The sequence below is a fragment of the Schistocerca gregaria genome, chromosome 7 (genome assembly GCF_023897955.1).
Source record: "Schistocerca gregaria isolate iqSchGreg1 chromosome 7, iqSchGreg1.2, whole genome shotgun sequence".
NCBI classification, from domain to species: Eukaryota; Metazoa; Arthropoda; class Insecta; order Orthoptera; family Acrididae; genus Schistocerca; species Schistocerca gregaria.
Window position 1 is genome coordinate 555,191,673 of NC_064926.1, and position 22,688 is coordinate 555,214,360.

At 42.4% G+C, this 22,688-nt stretch overlaps 1 protein-coding gene across 3 annotated transcripts in view; it reads right to left on the reverse strand.

Moving 5' to 3' along the window:
* Positions 1–22,688, reverse strand: part of LOC126281917 (cytochrome P450 6a2-like) — a 181,831-nt gene that overhangs the window by 122,462 nt on the left and 36,681 nt on the right. For 2 of the 3 annotated variants that reach the window (XM_049981246.1, XM_049981243.1), the window contains exons 4-5: positions 12,132–12,353; positions 2,743–2,994 (exon numbers count right to left, since the gene is read on the reverse strand). In XM_049981246.1, the coding sequence (XP_049837203.1) occupies positions 2,743–2,994; positions 12,132–12,353 (474 nt within the window). The remainder of the gene's footprint in view (positions 1–2,742; positions 2,995–12,131; positions 12,354–22,688) is intronic. The other variant, XM_049981245.1, reaches the window with a different exon arrangement.

A 22,688-nucleotide genomic window follows, 5' to 3' on the forward strand; every position in this document is an offset into this window, starting at 1 on the left:
CGATGAACTGGTCTTCCTCAATTAATTTGCATCTACATCGTCGAGACAGAGATACAAGAACGACGCAGACAGAAATCTGTATTCAAAACTGGGTAAACAGTTGCTGTAGGCAGAGACAGGGTACGTACAGATTTCCAGACGTTTGCAAATGATTTACCAATCATGAAAATAACGGCAGAAAAAGTCAGTCAGCAGATATGCTTAGAAAAGACAGAATACCTGACTCGAAACAAACAAGAACCAAAATTCTTAAAGAGGAAAAATGGAAAAATGAAATGATTTCCATAATTTAAATATCGCCATGAAGCCATTCAGGAAAATGAAATAGAAAGAAAAGCAAAAATTAATTAATAACCAAACGACAGAAACTGCATACCGACTTACTCAAATATCTACAATACGAAATGTATCTCGCAGCACACTGAACTAAGACATTACAGCATAGTAATTAATTTGGAATGGCTCTATTAATTAGAAACACGCATGTTGAACGGGAAAATATGCATTAAATACACTGAGAAAAAGGAGCGCATGACTGTAAAAAAAATTTCTCACACTGAAATTTATAGAGGAACAATACCGACTCAGAAGCACACAGGCAATGAATATAGTATATCTAAGGTGACATAAGAAGACAAAGGTTAACGTTCAATTGACACATTAAAATAATAAACCGAGGCGGACAAACAATCAAATTCTTTGACAACTAAAGTAAGGCCAATTCGATCATAACTGATCTGAAATTGACTACTTCCAACACCTTATTTCCAGGAACAAAATTCATATATGGCAAGCTGACCAGGAGGCAAAATCAAAGAAGGAAACTTGAACAAAATAATCTGGAGAGGGGGAAAAGGCCAGCACAAAGAGAATGAAAGAAAAGGAGGGAAAAACAAAGCAAACAACAACCTCTATGTATTATGCGTACTATTAATGTGCTCATTCAGAAGTGGTAATCAATCGACAACTTTGTTGGAGTGAATATTATCTGAACCAATTACCCAAATTTTCGTTTTATAAGTTGACTATATTTTTTTGCTACTGTCTGTCCTTTATTTATCTATTAATTTTATTTGTATGTTCATAAATAAATATAGAGTGTACCAATGAAAAGGCGTTTTAATTTACAAAACGAATATTTGTTAATGGCACATGAAATTGTTATTAAAATGACACTAAAATATAATAGATGAGTTTGGATTTGTGCGCGTTATTTAGTTTGTTTAGAAACTATGTTATTAACTCAATATTAAGAGACGTGAAATTTTTATTTTAAACTATTTAGATATTTGTGGAAAGTAACCACATGAGTTCGCATAGCCTGCACACAGTGACCAAAGAAACAAATAGAACTGAAAAAAATAGGAAAGCCTGTCTTGCAACATGTTTTCCAGGTGTATATTACAGTTACAAAATGGAAACTTCTCTTTACGTGAATAAGTGGTAGATAAGTTTCAATTGGTAGTTATCAAGTATTAAAACTGAAGTAAAATTCAAGGCTAGTGTTAAATCCACATATTTGGTCTTCACAATATAAATTTATAGCTTTATTTTATTGCGTATGTGCTCTGCTACCTGTTGTCTTACTTGAACTTTTGTAAAGCCAAATCGTGCATATTCCAGTACTGTATTTTTCAGTTCCCTCGGACAGAAATACTCTTGAAAGGGTCATTTGGTGAGAATCATGTTTAGTGTGACGAATAAAAGTTATTGGTGTGTAAATGTTGTGTCATTTAATATTCCAGAACTGTCAAACGGGAAAACAGTCCTTATCTACATCTACATGACAACTCTGCAATTCACATTTAAGTGCTTGGCAGAGGGTTTATAAAACCACAATCATACTATCTCTCTACCATTCCCCTCCCGAACAGCGCGCGGGACAAACGAACACCTAAACCTTTCTGTTCGAGCTCTGATTTCTCTTATTTTATTTTGATGATCATTCCTACCTATGTAGGTTGGGCTCAACAAAATATTTTCGCATTCGGAAGAGAAAGGTGGTGACAGAAATTTCGTAAATAGATCTCGGCGCGACGTAAACGTCTTTGCTTTAATGACTTTCATCCCAACTCGCGTATCATATCTGTCATACTCTCTCCCCTATTACGTGATAATACGAAACGAGCTGACCTTTTTTGCACCCTTTCGATGTCCTCCGTCAATCCCAGCTGGTAAGGATGCCACTCCGCGCAGCAATATTCTAACAGAGGATGAACGAGTGTAGTGTAAGCTGTCTCTTTAGTGGACTTGTTGCACCTTCTAAGTGTCCTGCCAATGAAACGCAACCTTTGGCTTGCCTTTCCCACAGTATTATCTATGTGGTCTTTCCAACTGAAGTTGTTCGTAATTTTAATACCCAGGTACTTAGTTGAATTGACAGCCTTGAGAATTGTACTATTTATCAAGTAATCGAATTCCAACGGATTTCTTTTGGAACTCATGTGGATCACCACACACTTTTCGTTATTTAGCGTCAAATGCCACCTGCCACACCATACAGCAATCTTTTCTTAGTCGCTTTCCATTGATACTGGTCTTCGGTTGACCTAACTAGACGGTAAATTACAGCATCATCTGCGAAAGGTCTAAGAGAACTGCTCAGTTTGTCACTCAGGTCATTTATATAGATCAGGAACAGCAGAGATCCCAGGACGCTTCCCTGGGGAACACCTGATATCACTTCAGTTTTTTTCGAGAGCAGTAGGACAGAGTGTATTACAGCTGCAGGCATAGACTTACCAATGCAGTTCCTCGGTCCCTCTCCGAAGGGAAGGTAGGCGTTGCGGTTGATGCTGGCTTTGTTCTGCTCGCTGAACCTTTCTGGGTCGAACTTGTAGGGCTCCGGAAAGTACCGGGGGTCGCTGTGCAGGCCACACACCGGAATGAAGACCCTGGTGCCGGGTTCGATTACCGCGCCGGACCCCGGCAGCTTGTACGGCACCTCGCACACGCGGTCCAGGAACGGCAGCGGCGGGTACATGCGCAGCGTCTCTGCAAGTAGGACAGTGGGGCTCACTGAGGAGCGCACAGAAATCTCACACAGAGAAACACACGCTTTTATTGTTACGATCACATTGGGGGATTTTATTCTGCTCAACGTCTACAGTCATCTCTTGCCGTTGGCAAGATTGTCACCATCCACATGTGTAACGGTAATCAGATGTGGGTGAAGGGTCAGTTTACTACCAATTTCCTGACCTTCCCACTGGACAAAAGTTCTTGAGCAGATGTAAGACAGTCGCCTACGAAATAAAATCTAAATTTTCTTCATTGTTTCCACGTCAGAGAAGCCAGCAAATTCCCAAACAGAAAGATCGTCTGTAGATAGTACAACGATAGGAGACTTGCAATTGCACCGGTTATCCCTTCACAATAAGAGAGCTTTTGAAAGGCTCTCGTATGAACTTATCTGAAAAGATCTACGTCTCCATGATATTGTAGAACCCCGTGAATGTCTTAACCAGATCTCCTTTTCCTTTAGCTGTCCAGAGTATCCATCTTATCTGGATAATTGTTTTATTCACTTAGTTAATTTGTAGACTCCATTATTCGAAGGCTTTAGATCTTTAAAACAGTCTAAAAATGAAGCTCATGTTTTCTCCCAAATTTTTAATTTTAATTTAATTTTAAATAACGAACAAGAAAGGGAGAATCACGCTTCCTTTGAATACGTCAGACATAACTTTCGTTTCAGTACTTGCCTGCAGGACACCTACTAGTTGATGTAATACCTCTGAAGGAAAGCCACGAGTCTGGAAGCGTAGCTGTGGTGACGTCTCGTATACAAGAATTTTGATAGGAATAAGAAAATTTTTAAGAAACTGAAAATTTCAGTTTCCGCTTCGTTCGCGTGACGCAGCGTGACCGAGACCCGGTAAATAATACTAGAACCTTCTTTTCGATGGAACGTGGTGTGTTAATACCCCAAAGTAGCCAGCGAGAAGAGTTTCATTTCCGCCAGGCCTACGGGGATACAGAGAGCAACACTTACACGTCAGCATCTCTATTAATTTTTTGTAGTGTTATAATTTTTGTATAAGTACTAACAAATAATGTGTGACCAAGACAGAGCATTCTTTTTATAATGCTAACGTATTCCTGTTAGTATAGCCTAGTGACGATGTCATAATTTTAATTTACTTTTTTTTTATAAAAGTAAATGTGCACGAATAAAAGCCTGACGGTGTGCCAACAGGCCAAAAGATGGTATCAAATAATTATTTTATTAATGAAGTTGCAGTTTGACTTATTTCTGCTTTACCAGCGGTCTGACAAGCTTTTGCAAGTATGAAAACATGTAATATAATTATACTCACAATAGCAATAATTCTATAAACAGATAACTGACAATATTAAAAAATCTTTAAGCTGAAGACGTTATTTTCAATTTAAAAAAATTATTTTCTGCTTGTGAGATTTGTGTGGCAGTCCTTTTTGTTTTGTTTTGTATGCTTAAAAGTACCGGTATATGCCTTTCACAAAGGTCGTCGTCGTCGTCTTCATCATTTCCCCTTCGTCCGGCACCAAGCTAGGTTGGGACATTAATTGTACTTCTGCACTCTCCTCTGTCTTTCTATCAGTTCTTCTTCTAGAACTGTTTTGTTGCAGCTCATATTTATTCTTCTTAAACCCTCCTTCATTGAATCAATCCGTCTTACACTCTACGTCTTCCTCTATGCCCCCCTTGCCCTCCAACTTGATCTCCGTTATTCGTTTTGGCATTATTCCACATTCCATTCCAAACAGTTTTAACCAGTTCTTCCTAATTCTCTGAATCTTTTCTACTCCAGTTTCGTTCCTGACATTTTCATTGCTCACTCTTGTCTCTCCTCGGTTTCCCTAACATACTTCTTAAGGATTTCATTCCAGTGGGGTGGATTCTATTCCTCTCTTTTCTTATCACTGTCCAGGTCTATCCTCTTGCTAACATCTTCCTCTGTTCTTGCATTTTGCTTTATCACAATACAAGTCTCTATACTTTTAGCATCATGTTTCGTAATGCTCATATGTCCCTTTCCATCTTTCTGTCCTCCGGGTACCACCATAGTCCCGATTTTCTGCACACTCCATTTCATTCCATATCTCGCAATTTTTTTTTTCATTTAGGAAGACTATTATTTCTTGTATCTCCTTATTTTTGGCTGTTCACACCACAATATCATCGGCAAAAAGCAGTAACTACATCTTATTTTCCTATGAGCTTCTTTTGCCTCTTTCAAAGTTTCATCCATCATTACTGTGATTAGTAATGGTGACCCCACACGTCCTTGTCTCAACCTCATAAAAGTCCTGAACCACTGACTTCTTCGAACGTGGGTCTGGACATAGGTAAAGTTTTAGTCATATATTGCTTGAAGGCTTTTAGTTGTTTGTATTCCAAAACAATTTTTCTCCAAGATTTTCTATTCCTTTCCTCTGGGGATTCTATCGTAGGCCATCATCAATATGTCAAGAAATGTCATCAACAGATCTTTTCCCTATCTATCTCCTTCTATCAACTCTATCATACTATAGATTTCGTGCACTGTTAATTTACCACGCCTAAATCCGTACTGATCATCTTCTAACAGACGTTCGGCTGATTTCTTCCATTTTCTTTCCCATATCGTTTCCATATCTTTTTCTGCTTATGCCATGAGTGCGAACCATCGATAGTTATCAAATACTTTCCTGTCTCCCGTTCTTGGACACTAGAATTATCACCCCATTTCCTCATTCTTCCGCCAAACATTTATGAGTCCATATGCCTCTTAACAACATTTGACAGTAGTTTTAAATATAATGTAACAATGCTTATAGAATTCTGGGGCGGTTTACTCCATGTTTCCATTCTAATATAAGTCACAAGTCAGTCGGATTTAATTTAGTGGTCGTCTCACGTCTCTCATAACTTCTGAGACGCTTGAAGACTCACAGCGACGGCGTCATTTAAACGCTGTACGACAAACGGATACACGTCGTGTCTCTACATGTAGAATGTTGAAGTTTTTAGTGAGTTGACCCTAAATAATGAAAAGTGTGAGGTCATCCACATGAGTGCTAAAAAGGACACGTTAAACTTAGGTTACACGATATATCAATCTGAAAGCCGTAAATTCAACTAAATACCTAGTTATTACAGTAACGAACAACTTAAATTGGAAGGAACCCACAGAAATTGTTGTAGCGAAGGCTAACCAAATACTGCGTTTTATTGGCAGGACACTTAGAAAATGTAACAGATCTACTGAGGAGACTGCCTACACTGCACTCATCCGTCGTCTTTTACAATACTGCTGTTCGGTGTGGGATCCTTACCAGATAGGACTGACAGAGTACATCAAAAAAATTCAACGAAAGGCAGCACGTTTTCTATTATCGTGAAATATGGGAGAGAGTGTCACAGAAATGATACAGGATTTGAGCTGGACATCATTAAAAGAAAGGCGTTCTTCGTTGCTACGGAATATTCTCACGAAATTCCTATCACCAACTTTCTCCTCCGACCGGGAAATTATTTTGTTGACACCCATCTACATAGGGAGGATCGATCACCAAGATAAAATAAGTGAAATCAGAGCTCGTACGGAAAGTTATAGGTGTTCTTTCTTTACGTACGCTATACGAGATTGGAATAATGGATAAATAGAATAGGGTGGTTCGATGAACTCTCTGCCAGGCACTCAAATGTTATTTGCAGAGTATCCATGTAGATGTAGATGTAGATGTAGATTTCATTATGACAGGCGAATATTGTTTCAAGTAATAGCTGGTATGGGTGGTCAGAAACAGCCTGAAGAGGTTGTGAGGTTGTTGCGTTGTAGGGTGTGCTGATGAATAATTCTTAATTTTTTTTAAAAAAAATTGGGTACGTTTCCTATTTAATTAATACTGAAGTTAGGTAACCAGGCCATAGCGTGAGCAAATTCATGTGGTCGATGAGAGACCTTGTCGCCAAATGTGATCTTTGTTTGATTTCCTAAGACCGATTGAGTGATCTGGTTATTGGTTAGCACACTGGACTCGGATTCCGATGGACGACGATTCAAACCCGAGTCCGGCCGTCCTGATTTGGGTATTCCGTGATTTTCCTAAATTGCTTCAGGCAAATTCTATGATGGTTCCTTTGAAACGACACGGCCCATTTTCTTCCCGATCATCCACTCATCCGAACTTGTGTTTCGTCTGTAATGACGTCGTTCTCGACGGGACATTAAACACTGATGTTCTCCTCCTGTGGTCCTCCCAAAACGGAAGAAAACCAGCGACACAAAAATTGGATATGAGAGGGTGGTAAGGTTCGAAGTCGAACCAAAGTCACAGCAGTCTTGTGGGTTATACGCTATACTACGGGAACAACTGACACTAATTGTATGAGTTGGGCCGCCTGAATTTGATGCCAATGATCTGATTTGGATTTTCAGCACCAATTAACTCGTAACGGGCGTAACGAATAGAATTTTTTTCTCAACGATTATTTCTCAACACACTCTACCCTGGTACACGTGTACAAGCTATCCAGGCTGTTTCTGAGCAGCCTGTATACACAATGACCGAGAAACGTTGCGACAACTCCAGGGGGTTGTAGAAGGTTTCTTGAGGGACAAATCACAATCTGTGTACGGAAACGTTATCAAACGACGCTGTGGAGCGTCGAAGTTACAAGCTAAGACGCCAGCGACTAGTCACTCCTTCAGCAGTAAACGTGCGCTGACGGATTATATGAGAAATGATTCGTAATGCTGTTTGTTGCTGAGTGAATACAACTGACTGCCACGATCACTATTGGAGAAGATGGGGTATCTGGTGCACAGAAAGTCCTTTTCTCCTATTAATGCGATGCTCTGCTGTTTTGGTGGACCATGGTTTCGTACGTAGGTTTCTGTCTACTGTTTATTCTTCTTCTGGAATTCTCTAAGGAAAATGGCTCAAATGGCTCTGAGCACTATGGGACTTAGAACTTAGAACTACTTAAACCTAACTAACCTAATGACATCACACACACGAATTCCCGAGGCGGGATTCGAACCTGCTACAGTTCCAGACTGAAGCGCCTAGATCCGCTCGGTCACATCAGCCGGCAATTCTCTTAGACCTCCAGTTCCTTTGAGTAGACGGAAGAAAATTAACCGGCAGGTGGAAACTTGTGTCCAAACCTGTCATCCACTAAGGCAAGAGAGTATCGCCTGATTATAAAGCAGCTAGCTCCATCTTCTCCACTGTCGAAGGTGGCACTCAGTCCCAGTCACTGAATAAGAAACATCGTTGCTAGACATTCCGCCTACTGTACCTCAGCGTACAAACTGAGGTTTGTGGCCAAAGGGGTGGCCTAATGTCTGGCGCCGGCATCTATAAATACGACGCTCTCCAGCGTCGCTGGATGCAGTTCGCGGACGCTTGTCGCTAGCGTCAATTTTTTCCTCAAGACACTTTCTAAAGCCCTTCTGGGTTGGTCGCAAAATTTCTGGGGCTCCCTTGATGTTCAAAGGCGTTCAATAAATGACACATTTATTTTACCTGAAAACAGTCTGGTTTTATTCAGATTTCGAATACATCATATTATTCCCCATTGTTTTGGCTAAGAAATCCTATCTTTGAACATTCAGTTCTGCGCAACCTGACTGGTACCACTCTACTGGTTGACCTCAGCACCAACTTCTTGGTGTGTCAGTAACTTCCCCATCATCTGTATAATGCTTCCCACGGAGCGCACCCTTCATTGGGCGAAAAGTCGAAAGGTGCGAGACCCAGCCTGTAGGGCGGATGAAGAAGAGCAGTGCAATGAAGTTTTGTGGGCTCCTCTCGGGTGTGCAGACGTGGATGAAGCCTTGCATTGTCATGGAGAAGAAGGTCGTTTGGATTTTTGTGGTGACGAACACGCTGGAGTCGTTTCTTCAGTTTTATGATTGCAGCATAGTACACTTCGGAGTTGTTCGTTGCACCATGAGCAAAGACATCAAATGGAATAGACCCTTCAAAGTCTCCGCGGAACGTGGACATGACTTTATCGGCTGAGAGTGCGAACTTCGACTTTTTTTCGGAGAAGAGAGGGTGTGGAGCAACTCTGTGGATTGCCATTTTGTTTCCGGTTCGAAATGAAGAATCCACATTTCGTCACCTGTGACGAAGTTCGACTAAAACTTGTCACGACGAGTCTCGTGACCCGCAAGCAATTCCGCATCGAAGGTCCTCCGTTGTTCTCGACGGTCTTTGGTTCGGTGGTGAGGAACTCAGTGGACACACCTTTCAGTGCCCCAGCTAATGGACGATTGTGTCAGCACTACCAACATAGACGCGCAGTTGGACAGTGAGGTGTTTCATTGTGAGTCCTCGAACGCGAGTGTCCGCACGTTCTATCATTGTAGGAATCACAGCTGTGGGTGGCCAGCCAGTGCGCGAGTGACCGGAGGGGGATGTGGACTTCATTGCGATTTTGGCACACGCCTCACCCAACGACTCACCGTGCTTTTGTATACTGCCAGATCTCCTTAGACTTGCTGCAAGCGCCATTGAATATCTGCGATGCCCTGATTTTCTGACAAAAGGAAAGTCAATGACAGCTCTCGCTTTGCAGAGCACCTTCGTTACAAACGCCAATTTGAATGCTACGGCCGTCCGATGTGGCCGAGCGATTCTAGGCGCTACAGCATAGAACTGGGCGACCGCTACGGTCACAGGTTCGAATCCTGCCTCGAGCATGGATGTGTGTGATGTCCTTAGGTTAGTTAGGTTTAAGGAGTTATAAGTTCTAGGGGACTGATACCGTCAGAAGTTAAGTCCCATTGCGCTCAGAGCCATTTCAACTCTTTGAATGCTACGGATAGCGATTATGCTACAGGGGCTGAAGCGGGAATATTCCATGATGTCCCACAGCAAATTACACATTTTTTTGACCGAAAGTGGCCCAGGAAAAGGTGTTGAGTACCCTCGTATATTATCTACGAGAGTCCGACAATGATAGATAGAAAGTAAACGTAAAAAACAAACAGAAACTATACGAGATTCACTATTCTAGGAGGTAACTCTTTCTTAATGCGATGTGGCTATGTAGATCCAGTTCCCATAGTTTTGATCACTTTCACATTGGTGAACAGCACATACGATAATTACCAAAATAACACTTTTGACAGAATTTATTTCATACTGTAGTCACTGCCATAGACCAAAATAAAAACTATTTATTGATAATTTTACTTCAGGCACTTAGGCTGTGGTGCAAAGCTGCTGTAGGTACACTGTTAAATGGCCGGAATGTAACTACAGTAAACGCCCAAGCGCCATGCTACTGGAAGCAATAGATAGAGCAAACCATTTCGAATGCTGATGCACGTTTTCTCAGCTGCAGTCGTATGCAAAACTGACATGCAACTTGAAATACAATCTTAGGCTGGTGTCTTTCTCTAGCGACGAGAGGTGTCGAATGTCTTTGCAACTGACTTGCTAAGCTCTGTTAAAGATTTGTTTGTTAGGTGTTACGGCATGGTACACATGGTAAATTTTTTTTTTCGTGGCAGCGTTCACGTGTTGAGTGAGTGCAGACGCACCTACTACAACCTGATCCGCAAAGGCCATATCCTCGATCGGATTGTAGGTGAGAGTGATTTCTTTGTTCTTCATGCATTTGCCCTGTACCGTTATTTACGAGTTAATGCTCCTTACCGTCACAGGCGGAGTAGTTCACTTTATTCTTGTCGGTTACTGAACTCTGTGTGCTAATTTATTTTTCCTCCAAAAGCAAAGTTCAACCAGCAAGCTGCTAGAAAAGGCGTCAAAGGTTTCAATAAACTTCTGTATCTGTCTAGCAAATATCCACTGATTTCAGCGAAGATTTCTCATCCTTTATATGTCTTCTATATATACATTATTTGCTGAATCATATATTTACATTAATAACTCCAGTTTAATAAGTCCGTCTTAAGACTACTGTATCATCAATGTCGTGATTTGCAAGATGCTGAAAAGCACTTAGATTCAAGATTAGAACCATTCTGCCGCCTGAAATTCACACATTAACGTATGTTACGTCGCCTATTTGATTGTCGAACAGGTGTCTGGCGAGTGTGAATTTACGGGAGTCGGGAAACGCATCAAGACTATAGATATTGAATAGTACTCGTCACTTGATACCACTACCAACTCGGAAGCTAACAGGTAGTAACGTGTAGTTGCTTGTTACCGAACTGATCAGCTGACACATACTGGTGGAATTCGAAAACTACCGAGTGGAGCACTAATAGGCGAGCAGACGACACGAGAGTAACGGAACGTTATAAGGAGATCCGAACCGGTGCTTCGAGTAGCGAGGACTATTCGGTACTTTGCAACGAGTACATATTATATATCTAAGACGTCTACCCGTCAGTTATTAAATACTGTAATCTTTGTGGCAAGAAATTATGAGTTCAAACTCATGTCCCTCTTATAACCCACCAGAGTCTTTGACAATATCGACTTCGATGTCCTACTTTTCAAGCTTAGTACCCTACAGTTCTTGCCAAGTGAAGTGCAGTGGTTTCGCTCGCACCTAACGTCCACCACCATGTGTGATATTCACCACCATAAAGTCACAACGGAGGCAAGTAGTATCAGGTGTCCCTCAGGGTTCAGTGTTGGGTCCCATAAGTATCTGATGTGTTATCAGTTTTGCACCACTGCAAATACGCTGATAGTCTCTACTTCTCTCTACTGACGAAGACCGCGAGGACAGCTACCGAGAATCTCAACGCCGACCTATGTGCACTACAAAAATTGCAGAAAAAGTAGGGCGAAAGCTCAGCCTATCCGAAACCAAGAGATACTGGTTGGTCATTCTAGACTCATTAGCCAAAAATATTGGGAATCCCTATGTCTTTAACCCTAAACTGGAGAAATATCAACTACCCTCTTTCAGCTAATAGTCTAGGAGTAATAGTTCTTAGGTGACTATGGTAAGGAAAGGTACTGTATATGTGAAACCATGTTCCCATATAGGAGATGGCCTAATGGTCCTAAGAAGGTCAGGTCAAATAAAAAAGTAAATAAAATAAACACTGAGCTTGTACGCCCTGAGATCACATAAAGTTAGAAGTCGCTATTGGGGATCGCTAGCAAAAGATTTGTTTGCTTCTTCATTGCGATAGAGACCTCGTGTCTGGTGGGTGTAGACGCACCTGCCACGACCTGGTCGAGGTAGGTCATGTCCTGGATGGCGTCGTAGGTGATGGCGCCGCCGTGCTTGAGCACGACCGCGTCCACCTCAGCCCGGACCCGCTCCTGGACGTCCTGGTGCACCGCCAGCTCGTGCAGGCAGAAACTCATCGTCGTCGACGACGTCTCGAAGCCCGCCGCGAAGAACACGAAGCACTGCGCCGTCATCAGCTCGTGCGTGAACTCTGCGAACAGGGAGCAACATCTGTGTCTTACCAGGCAAACTCTGTTGCGACGATTGGTGGACTCCAGATAGAGAGATGCGAAAGGAGACACGTTTGGCTCACGAAGGTACAATATATGAATTCTCCAGTGACAATCATAACTCAGTCTTAAAGAAATAATTGTCAGAAAACCAAAAGATGTTGTGGTGATACGTGTTAAGGCTGTCAGTGGCACCGAATGTAGCTTCCACGCCCTCAAGGATTACACAGGAGCTGCAAGTGGTTGCAGTGAAGCAAAAGCAGATACCCTAAATCCTGTTTTCAAACTTCCCTTCACAGAGGAAAATCCGAGAGCACTATTCAAGTCTGATCTCTACCCTGCTGCAAATATAAGCGACACACGCAAAAATGAAAGCTTTCGTTTCTGGATGTTCTGGTGTACAGAAAGGATGATGGGAGACTGGAACACAGTGTTTATCGAACGCCTACGCACACGGGGCGTTACCTGCATCCTTCTCGCTGTCATCCATCGTTCAAGCGTACGGGGGTCCAGCGGACGTTGGCGAGAAGAGCTTTTGCCATTTCAGACGGAGAAAGCTTGACACAATAACTCGACCATGTCCAGCTAGTGTTCATGCAGAATGGCTATACAGATAAGTAGATGCGGCGTGCTTTCCAGTTTGGACCTTCGCCTAAACCACCAAAGATACCTGCAAATCGGTGGCCTCTCTACCCTTTGCTGTGAGCATTTCCTCGAAGACAGGAAGAATTCCAAAATGATATCATATTAAAAGTATTTTTCGCCCTTCAGCCAAGATTAGAGCGCTCCTTGGCTCTGTTAAGGATGAGTTGGGTTTGAGTAAGCCAGGAGTGTACAAGATCCCTTGCCACAGAGGGAAGGCTTATATTCGTCAGACCATCTGGACCACTCAGGACCGATGTGTTGAGCACCAGCGGCACACACGGCTGCTCCAGCCTGAGAAGTCTGCAGGGGCGGAGCACTGACTCACTGAGGGACACAGAATGCTGTATGACGAGACACAAATGGTTGCCCCTGCTTCTCGCTGTGTTTTAAAAGAATGCATAGAGATTAGCTTATCTCATAATCTTATGAATACAGACAAGGCTTACCTTTTAAGTAAGACTTGGAACCCACTGTTATCAGAAAAACAACGGTCTGTGTTTCGATCGTGGGAATAATTTTTAATTTTTGATAGCGATATCTCGATCCCCCACCCCAGAGCAACCATGGACCTTGCCATTGGTGGGAAGCCTTGCGTGTCTCAGCGATACAAATGGCCGTACCGTAGGTGCAACCACAACGGAGGGGTATCTCTTGGGAGGCCAGACAAACGTGTGGTTCCTGAAGAGGGGCAGCAGCCTTTTCAGTAGTTGCAGTGGCAACAGTCAGGAAGATTGACTGATCTTGCCCTGTAACACTAACCAAAACGGCCTTGTGTGCTGGCACTGCGAACGGCTGAAAGCAAGACGAAACTACGGCCATAATTTTTCCCGAGGGCAAGCAACTTAACTGTATGGTTAAATGATGATGGCGTCCTCTCGGGTAAACTATTCCTGTGGTAAAATAGTCCCCCATTGGGATCTCCGGGCGGGGATCACTCAAGAGGACGTCGTTATCAGGAGAAAGAAAACTGGCGTTCTGCGGATCGGAGCGTGGAATGTCAGATCCATTAATCGGGCACGTAGGTTAGAAAACTTAAAAACGAAAATGGATAGGTTAAAGTTAGATATAGTGGGAATTAGTGAAGTTCGGTGGCAGGAGGAACAAGACTTTTGGTCAGGTGAACACAGGGTAATAAATACAAAATAAAATAGGTGTAATGCAGTAGTAGGTTTAATAATGAACAAAAAATAGCAGTACGGTTAAGCTACTGCAAACACCGTAGTAATCGCATTATTATGGCCAAGATAGACACAAAGCCCACACCTACTACAGTAGTACAAGTTTATATGCCAACTAGCTCTGCATATGATGAATAAATTGATGAAATATATGATGAGATAAAAAAATTATTCAGGTAGTGAAGGGAGACGAAAATTTAATAGTCATAGGTGACTGGAATTCGAGAGTAGAGAAAGGGAGAGAAGGAAACTTAGTAGGTGAATATGGAATCGGGGAAATAAATTAAAGAGGTAGCCGTCTGGTAGAATTTTGCACAAAGCATAATCATAGCTAACACTTGGTTCAAGAATCATAAAAGAAAGTTGTACACATGGAAGAATCCTGGATATACTAGAAGGTATCAGACAGATTGTGTAATGGTAAGACAGAGATTTAGGAACCAGGTATTAAGTTGGATGACATTTCCACGGGCGGATGTGGACTCTGACCACAATCTATTGGTTATGAACTATAGAAACTGCAAAAAGGTGGGAATTTAAGGAGATGGGACCTGGAGAAACTGATTAAATCAGACGTTGTAAAGAGTTTCAGGTAGAGCATAAGGGAACAATTGTCACAAATGGGGGAAAGAAAAACAAAGAAGAAGAATCGGTAGCCCTGAGGGATGAAGTAGTGAAGGCAGCAGAGGATCAAGTAGGTAAAAAGACGAGGGCTAGTAGAAATCCTTGGGTAACAGAAGTGATATTGAATTTAATTGATGAAAGAAGAAATTATAAAAATGCAGTAAATGAAGCAGGCAATAAGGAATACAGATGTCTCAAAAATGAGATCGACAGGAAGTGCAAAATGGCTAAGCAGGGATGGCTAGAGGACTAATGTACGGGTAAGATAGATACTGCCTACAGGAAAATTAAAGAGACCTTCGGAGAAAAGAGAACCACTTATATGAATATCAAGAGCTCAGATGGAAACCCAGTTCTGAGCAAAGAAGGGAAAGCAGAAAGATGGAAGGAGTATATAGAGCGTCTAAACAATGGCGAGGTACTTGAGGACAATTTTCTGGAAATCAAAGAGAATGAAGAAGAAGATGAAATGGGAGATACAATACTGCGTGAAGAGGTTGACAGAGCACTTAAAGACCTGATTAGAAACAGGGCTCCGGGAGTAGACAACATTCCATTAGAACTACTGACGGCCTTGGGAGAGACGGTCCTGACTAAGGTCTATCATCTGATGAGCAAGATGTATGAGACAGTCGAAATACCCTCAGACTTCAAGAAGAATATAATAATTCCAATCCCAAAGAAAGCAGCTGCTGAAGGATGTGAAAATTACCGAACAATCAGTTTAATAAGCCACAGCTACAAAATACTTACGCGAATTCTTTACAGACGAATGGAAAAACTAGTAGAAGCCGACATTGTGGAAGATCAGTTTGGAATCCGTAGAAATATTGTAACACGTGAGGCAATGCTGACCTTACGACTTATCTTAGAAGAGAGATTAAGGAAAGGCAAACCTCCGTTTGTAGAGTTAGAGAAAGTTTTTGACAATGTTGACTGGAATACTCTCTTTCAAATTCTAAAGGTGGCAGGGGTAAAATACAGTGAGCGAAAGGCTATTTACAACTTGTACACAAACTAGATGGTAGTTATAAAAGTCGAGGACATGAAAGGGAAGCAGTGGTTGGGACGGGAGTGAGACAGGCTTGTAGCCTCTCCCCGATGTTATTTAATCTGTATATTGAGCAAGTAGTAAAGGAAACAAAAGAAAAATTCGGAGTAGGTATTAAAATCCATGGTGCAGAAATAAATACTTTGAGGTTCGCTGATGAAATAGTAATTCTGTCAGAGACAGACAAAGGACTTGGAAGAGCGAGTAGTTGAATGGAATGGACAGTGTCTTGAGAGGAGGATATAAGGTGAATATCAATAAAAGCAAAACGAGGATATTGGAATGTAGTCGAATTAAGTCGAGTGATGCTGAGGGAATTAGATTAGGAAATGAAACACTTACAGTAGTAAAGGAGTTTTGCTATTTGGGGAGAAAAGTAGAGAGGATATAAAATGTAGACTGGCAATGGCAGGGAAAGCGTTTCTGAAGAAGAGAAATTTGTTAACATCGAATATAGATTTATGTATCAGGAAGTCGTTTCTGAAAGTATTTGTATGGAGTGGAATCATTTATGGAAGTGAAACATGGACGCTAAATAGTTTGAACAAGAAGAGAATAGATGTTTTCGAAATGTGGTGCTACAGAAGAATTTGAAGATTAGATGGGAATATCACATACCTAATGAGGAGGTATTGAATAGCATTGGGGAGAAGAGGAGTTTGTGGCACAACTTGACAAGAAGAAGGGACCGGTTGTTAGGACATGTTCTGAGTCAACAAGGGATCACAAATTTATCATTGTAGGGCAGCGTGGAGGGTAAAAATTGTAGAGGAAGACCAAGAGATGACTACACTAAGCAGATTCAGAAGGATATAGGCTGCAGTAAGTACTGGGAGATGAAGAAGCTTGCACAGGATAGAGTAGCATGGAGAGCTGCATCAAACCAGTCTCAGGACTGCGCTAGAGGGCAGTTACGGCACCTTCTCACGCATGCGTTGTGGGCCTTCTGCGGCCTATATAGTGGCCGCCACTGATGAATCAGTTCCGGCGAGATCGTGTACCAGCACTCTCACCAAGAAATGGCAGCCAGCTAGACCGATGAAATATTGTGTCAAGATGGCGTTATGATCCGGCTGCACGCCCGAGAAGAGTATTATGAAATGCTCATATGGCACTGATGACTGGGAGACCCCATCTGAGGAAGTTCGGCCACTGAGTAGCATGTCTTTTAGTTGACGCTACACTGGACGGCTTGTACCTCGATAACGATGAAACGACAGTGAACACAGTACAGCATCCAGTCTCCGCCCCTGCCGGGAATCGAGCCCAGGTACGTTGCATGGCAGTCAGATGCGCTGACCAGCTAAGGCTATGGACAGTGATTTACTGTAGCTATTAGTTTCACTACGCCGACAGTTGAAATCTTTAAAATCCCAGAAAGTCCTAAGTCCGATGGTGTCTCCTGAGATTGTATACAGCATTTTCCACTGCGTCGTTCTATTTTTTACCCATAACAAGTCGTCGACCGCTAGAACAAAGAGCACGCTACCAAGAGGTTGGAAGAAATAACAGTGCACACCCGCTTATAAGAAGGGTATCAGGGAAAGCACAAAACTACCGTCAAAATGTTTGACATCTATCTGCACCAGATACTTAGAACACATTCTAAGCTCCAACTTCATTTCATTAACAGAATACCATGACAGCCAACAAGGATTCAGTAGGAATTGTTGATTCGAGACTAAACTCTAACTCTTATCACACAGCAGCCTGGAAAACGTGGATCAACGCTGGTAGGTAGATACAGTACATCTTCTTATGCGAAAAGCATTTGACACAGTACCACACCAATCGTTATTAAAGCATGCACTGTAATGATGTGAGGAGCCAATGGCATGGGCTGATGGTTCTCTGCTGCGGGTGGATCGTGTCCTGGATGAAGAAGGCAGCAGGATATTTTGACTGTTGTTGACTGTTAACCGGAGACAGACAAAGAGCAGCCTTCACAAACGGCGATATAGTCCGCAAATGCCAGAATGCCATGTCATTACTCAGACTGGCCATAGTCGAAGGACTTCATATTGTGATCAAAGACTGGAATAAAAAAAAATGTTTGTACAACAGATTTGAAGATGGTCATTACTGATTGAAACCGGTCATCTTCGAAGCACTTTATGTACTGATCAGAGACTGGAATAAAAAAAGATTTGAAAGAATATTGTGGCTGCACTAAGCAGATGACGGGGTATAGTTGTACAACCGTGCAGCCAATCGCACCAACGTGCACACACTGCTGTAACTGCTTTTCGAAGAGGCAGTCCTATAGGAAGCAGGATTGGCCACTACCGCATTCTGTTGTTGTTGCCGAATAAGGGTGTCGTGGTAGCGATCCAGCTCAGATGGCTGGTGGCCGGCCTAACCAGAGCAGGCCGTGTAATGTGCTGAGAATACATAGAAAGAGAGATCTCTTAAAATTTAGCTACAATATAGCAGGTCAGCAACTGGAAGCAGTTAATTCCATAAAGTATCTTGGAGTACGCATTAGGAGTGATTTAAAATCAAATGATCATACAAAGTTGATCGTTAGTAAAGCAGATGCTAGACGAAGATTCGTTGGAAGAATCCTAAAGAAATGCAATCCGATGACAAAGGAAGTAGGTTACAGTACGCTTGTTCGCCCACTGCTTGAATACTGCTCAGCAGTGTGGGATCCGTACCAGATTGGGTTGACAGAAGAGATAGAGAAGATCCAACGGAGAGCAGCGCGCTTCGTTACAGGGTCAGTTAGTAATCGCGAAAGCATTACGGAGATGATAGGTAAACACCAGTGGAAGACTCTGCAGGAGAGACGCTCAGTAGCTCGGTACAGGCTTTTGTTGTAGTTTCAAGAACATACCTTCACCGAGGTGTCATGCAGTATATTGCTCCCTCCGACGTATATCTCGCGAAGAGACCATGGGGATAAAATCAGAGAGATTAGAGCCCACACAGAAACATACCGACTATCCTACTTTCCACGAACAATACGAGACTGGAATAGAAGGGGGAACCGATAGAGGTACTCAAGGTACCCTCCGCCACACACCGTCAGGTGGCTTGCGGAGTATGGATCTAGATGTAGATGTAGATTGAGATCTGAGTGACGAATCCTCGACTGGTGGGCGGCGTTCTCGGTCTGGCGACGTCAGACGGGAGCTTCGGGTTCGGCACTTCGTACCTCGGATAATGAGGTGATGACAGGACATCTGCAGGCGGTCACGTAGAGACGGTGGCAGAGTGAAGGTGATCTTATGGTTAGGCCAACAGGCAGTGTCGGTGGTTTGCAGCCTAGCTGCATCAAAAGACTATCGGCGACCCAGTGGCAGGGGCTGACATTGGTAGTGCGTCGAAGTGTAGCCCACTTATGATCACGACGTGTTCGGTTGGCGTATACTGAAACTTCATGAAGACTTGGTGATTTCCCAGATAACTGGATCGCTGTCTGGAAGCTGTTTGTATAATGAAATGCTGAATCTGCAGGGTGTCATCAGTGTCCTGAAAAGGCAACAAGGTCGTTTCCAGAACTGTAGTATTTCAGTACGATAGAATTTGTTCCTGGCCAACATAAGTCTACTGGCATCAAACTTAGGCCTTAATTTGAGAGAGATGTTTCAGAAAATGTACGTTTGAGGACGGCTCTGAATGGTAGCGACTCATGGACAGTAGGAGCACCGAATCGGAGTAGAAAGCGTCTAGATTTTACAGAGAAATGTTGGGAGTCAGATGCAACGGTAAAATAAATGAGGAGGTTCTCCGCAAAATTGGCGAAGAAATGAACGTATGTAGAGCACTGATAAGGGGAAGGGACAAGATGACAAGATATGTGTTACGACATCAGGGAATAACTTCCATGATACTAGAGGGAGCTGTAGAGGGTGAAGACGTTTGAAAACACCTAACAAATAGCTGGAGCTACTATGATATCAAGGTTTGAATTTGGGGGGTGGCGCATCAAACCATGACTAAGAAAAGAGAAAACGAGACAAAAAATAGTTACCAAACGGAGTCTGTGTCTGGCTTTAAGATCTCTTGGCAGGGAGGGGGCAGGGTGTTATTTTGAATGGAGAGTCATTAATGTACGTAGAAGTAAGTGAAGGCATAGCGCAGAGAAGTTTATTCAGGCCCTTGGTCCTATGAACAGGTGCTGCACGAACCACTACAATAAGATCAGACTATCTGTAGTGCGCAAAGACTCAGTTAGGCAGTAATTCGTCGAAAGCATAACGCAAATGTTGGTTAATGGAAAGTACCTCCTTCCATTTACATCATAGCTTGTTGAAGAAACTATATGTAGATTCCGAATGGTATGTCTTGCACTGGTTGAGGCATAATGAGGACTCAATCCAGGTAAACAGTATATGACAGTGTAATTAAAACTTCATATACCCAAAATTGTCCTCCTTTTTGGGAAAAGTAAATCACTACAATAATTTGTGAAAGTTCGTGTTTAGCATTCAGCTTATACAAGTCTTAACTTAGGGTGAAGGCCTTAAGGGAAAAACAGTAAGGGTTTAATTCACTTGTATCTAAAGGAAAATAACACAGTGAAAATTGATAGGAATTTCTTTGACATCTCCGATACAGAACCTGTGTTCTGGTGATTATGATGACCCTTGCGGGTGGTATTGTTTAGTGTCCCCTTAAAACTTTTTTCTGTAAACGCATTCAGAAACGTGGTGTAACTGACACATCTAATTTATTTGTTGTCTTTGAAACCCCTCTCTGGTATAACTAGTAACAAATTTCACTCTCGGGTAGACAAGAATCATATCTGCAATAAAAACTGACGTTCCTCCATAAGGTTAACTTCATGAGTACTCTGTGCTCATCTCATCCAAGTTTTAATGTGTAAAGTAGCTTAATAACAGGATACACTTCACTGCAGACTGAAATAGCTGTTCTGAAATTGATGAAGAAATGCGTTATGGAGGGGTACTGACTATAAGACTATAAGACATAAGTATATCATACATCTGAAACTATCATAGTTACTGGCAGATCTCGAATCACAAACGTCGAAAGAAAGAGGAAATAATTACCAGAAAACTCCAAAGGCAGGATTTGAAGCGGCCGATTGTCCTCACACGTAGAAAATATGGAGGCCAGGAAACTCGCTCATCTCTTCGAATCATTTATAGAGTTTGGACGACTAATTACAATGAAATGAGAAGGATTTCAAGTGTGCATAAGGTATATGTTTCCTTACAACGGTATTCGAACATTTTAATTTCAGCATAGCTTGAGCATCTTACATCGACGAATCGACTCACGTAAAACATCTGGGTGTGAGCATTTGGTTTTGGAAGCTTTTTCGGAAACTTCTTGTTATAACTTTGCAATACATAAATATTCATTTATGAGTGGAAAAATGCTCCAGTCGGAGAAGAAATAAGGCTAATATCTTCCAGTTTAAAGGAGTCAGACAAAACAGTGGGCAATCAGCTTCCTCAGTACTAATCCTGCCATCCTCACAAAAACTGTTGGCACGAAAATGTTGTCGCTCTCTTTTAACACATTACATTCTAAACCCTTTTACTCAGATTTTCTTTGTAGTTGAGCCTTCAATGCAGAATCACCCTCTCACTAACACTCTCTATGCGTGAATCTCCAATCACCTCCCTTTTCTCCCATTATTTACCGCGTATCCCACTGCCACAGTCTCCTGTCTCACTTACTTTGCCTACTTTTATGGTTCCTACCGACTACCATTTTCTCCACTGTATCTTGGCAGCTCAAAAATTCTGGTGAGACCAACATGTTTGTCATCCATATGGACATGGTTAAATTTCGTTCACCGAGCGAGGTGGCGCAGTGGTTAGACACTGGACTCACATTGGGGAGGACGACGGTACAATCCTGCGTCCGGCCGTCCTGATTTAGGTTTTCCGTGATTTCCCTAAATCCCTCCAGGTGGATGCCGATATGGTTCCTCTGTAAGGGTACGGCCGCCTTCCTTCCCCATCCTTCCCTAATCCGATGAGACCGATTACCACGCTGTCTGGTCTCCTTCCCCAACCAGCCAAATTTCGTTCCAAATGCGGTCTTCCCTACACATTTACGTTGAAGTTTAGGAGGGACCAGACACCGCAATGACGGTAAATGGTCTCCACCCATCTGTATTTTTGGCTTCCAGTCTCTCCTTTCTCTTTTTACGGTACTGCTTTTATCTCCATTCACATCTCTTTCTCCTTTACTGCCACCAACTCTCATTGACCATCAATAAATGCTCTCTCTTATCCTTGACTCCCATCCCTGTTGTCCTCATCAGTTTTCCTTTCGTTTCACTATCACACTGTCGTGACACCACTATCGCTGTCTCCGCTCTCTTTCTCTCGCACTTGCACTGTCTCCTTTTCTTCCATGCCATCGTCGCTGTCTTCCTGCTTTCAGCACAAAAAAGTCGAATATGTTAGCATCCAAAACATTTTGGTGAGGAAGGCTAGATGGGAACTGAAGAAGCTGATTCCTCACTTTTCTCTCAGGCTCTTTCTACAGGATTACATTCGCCTTTTTTGTTCTCTGACAGAAGCACTTTTCAGCTGATCCCTTCTCCTTGTTACAACAGTTTTCCGCTTATACACGGTGTTAGAAAAAGATACGGCCAAACTTTCAGTAAACATTCCTCACACACAAATAAAGAAAAGATGTTATGTGGACATGTGCCCGGAAACGCTTAATTTCCATGTTAGAGCTCATTTTAGTTTCGTCAGCATGTACTGTACTTCCTCGATCATCGCCATGATTTCATAAGGGATACTCTACCTCTGCTGCTAGATCACGTGCCATTACAAGTACGACAAAACATGTGGTTTATGCACGATGGAGCTCTGCACATTTCA